Here is a 2,168-nt window from a genome sequence, read left to right as displayed (position 1 = left end):
GTCATTAGAGGGACAACACAGACAGGAAGGTTTGGAGAAAAAGCTAGAGAAGCCAGCTTGAGATGGTTTGGACATGTGCAGAGGAGGGACAGTGGATACATTGGTAGACAAATGTTAGAGATGGAGCTACCAGCTAGGAGACAAAGAGGAGATATATGGATGCAGTGAGGGAGGACATGCAGATAGTTGGAGTCAGAGTAGAAGATACAGAGAACAGGGAGAGATGGAAATCAATGATTCGCTGTGGCAACCCCTGGAACAAACAAAAGGGACAAAGCCGAAAGAAAAAGAAGATCTCCATGTCTTCCATCACTACATCCACAAATCTCAATCTCATCTTCTTCCTCTTGTCATCCTGCCTGGCAGCGCCATCTACAGCATATCTCACTATCTCCACCTTTAAGCCCTCTGCTGTTGGAGTCCCTGAGGGATTTACCTTTGAACCCGAGGTAGGACAAAAACAAAGAGTGCTCTTCTTCCTCTGGAATATAAATAATTTAATGTTTTAGAGTCACAACAAACACATTTATAATCAACCGGACTTTTCTCTGCAGCCTCAGTGTCAGTGAATGTCACAAGTTTGGACAGTTTGAACCATTCTTTTGATTTAAATGTCCATATATTATGGCAGTAAACAATGTTTGGACATCTTTTAAACATCTGAATGAATCCAGGAGTCTAAAGAAGGAGAAAATTCGAAAGTAAAAATGTAGGGATTCAACCGAATGTTAAAAGCAAATGTGCCGAGATTTTAAATTCATGTTTAAATCTTTTGTTTCGAGTTAATCTTGAAAAATAAAAAAAGTACTTTAAAATCAAAAGGAGTGTGTTTTCAAGCTTCAAACCTACTTTAAAACAACTTCTCAAGTCATAAAAGACAAACGAAAAGATACAGCAATGTCCAATTCCACTCACATGACCCATGGCACTGACAAAGGAAGTCATGTGTGATTACATCGCAGCAAAGACAGGTGACATTCAAATGTTGTCAATTCTTCAATGAGGTTGTCTTCTGGTCTTTGTCTTGTTGTCTACAGGTCTATATTCTGTTGTCTCCAGGTCTTTGTCCCTTTGTCCTCAAGTCTTTGTCTTGTTATCTCCAGGTATATGTCCTGTTGGCCTCAGGTATTTGTCCCATGCCTCCACGTCTTTGTCCTATTGTCTTGAGGTCTTTGACTTCTTGTCTCCAGGCCTTTGTCCTGCTTTCTTCAGGTCTAAGTCTTGTTGTGTTCGGGTCTTTGTCCGTTGTCCTGAGGTCTTTATGTTCTAGTCTTAAGGTTTTTGTCTTCTTGTTCTCAGGTCTTTGTCTTCTTGTCTTTGTACCACTATCTTCAAATCCTTGTCTTGCCGTCGGGGGGTCCTTGTCTTGCTGTCTTTAGGTTGTGGAACTCTTAGTGTAGTCGTCCACTCCAGTGATGGTGGCTTTGCAGAAAAAACAGTCTTTGTTGTTCATCAGATGTTGGTTGATACAAGCCCTGAAAAACAAACACATTTGTCTCAAAGTGTCTTTCTTTCTCATTACGTTTCTATCCTGAAGTTCTTGTCCCTTTTTAAACAACGACCATTCAACAGTGTGTCTTTGACCCACACTCTGTCTGTTTATCGCTGGATCACTTGCTCTGTTTTACTTTCCTCAAAATGTCCCTTTGTCCAACTGTCTGTGTTCACTTCTCCCTACACTCTCAGCCTGTCCCCCAGCGTCCGTCAGTGTAGACTTACTTGCAGGACTTGTGTGAACAGGGTCTGAAGACAGCAGAGATGGAGTGAGCATAGCAGATGGGACACAGGTCCTCCTCACTGGTTGGCTAAGGGACAGAGAGAACATGGTTGATGACATCGTCATCTTATTATTTACTTGGGACAGAGAGAACATGGTTGATGACATCATCATCCACAGTGACATTACAACACATCTTATTATTTACTCACATCTTTAACAGCTCCGCTGTCATCCCCTAGAATTACTATTAAATCCCAGTGCATCACGAGAAGTGTTGTGCTGACACACCTCTGTTCCCACAACCAAAACCTACTTGTCCATCTGTCTCACACAGTTATACCTGACCTTCATTGTCCAGAGTAAAAAAAAATTAAAATTAAAATAAATCAGTGATTTTAGCTCACAGACCAAAGTCCATAGAGAAAATCAGTGATTTTAGCTCACAGAC

General features: G+C 41.2%; 1 protein-coding gene across 1 annotated transcript in view; it reads right to left on the bottom strand.

The window, feature by feature from the left end:
* Positions 1 to 477: 477 nt before the first annotated feature.
* Positions 478 to 2,168, bottom strand: part of rnf123 (ring finger protein 123) — a 32,999-nt gene continuing 31,308 nt past the window's right edge. Inside the window, exons 37-38 of the mRNA XM_025060081.1 lie at positions 1,720 to 1,805; positions 478 to 1,475 (exon numbers count right to left, since the gene is read on the bottom strand). Coding sequence (XP_024915849.1) covers positions 1,376 to 1,475; positions 1,720 to 1,805 — 186 coding nt within the window. The 3' untranslated portion in view covers positions 478 to 1,375. The remainder of the gene's footprint in view (positions 1,476 to 1,719; positions 1,806 to 2,168) is intronic.

Source organism: Cynoglossus semilaevis, chromosome 11, assembly GCF_000523025.1.
Source record: "Cynoglossus semilaevis isolate Cse_v1.0 chromosome 11, Cse_v1.0, whole genome shotgun sequence".
Classification (NCBI taxonomy): Eukaryota; Metazoa; Chordata; class Actinopteri; order Pleuronectiformes; family Cynoglossidae; genus Cynoglossus; species Cynoglossus semilaevis.
The sequence above is the reverse complement of the archived record's forward strand: the minus strand, read 5'-3'. Positions and strand labels throughout refer to the sequence as shown.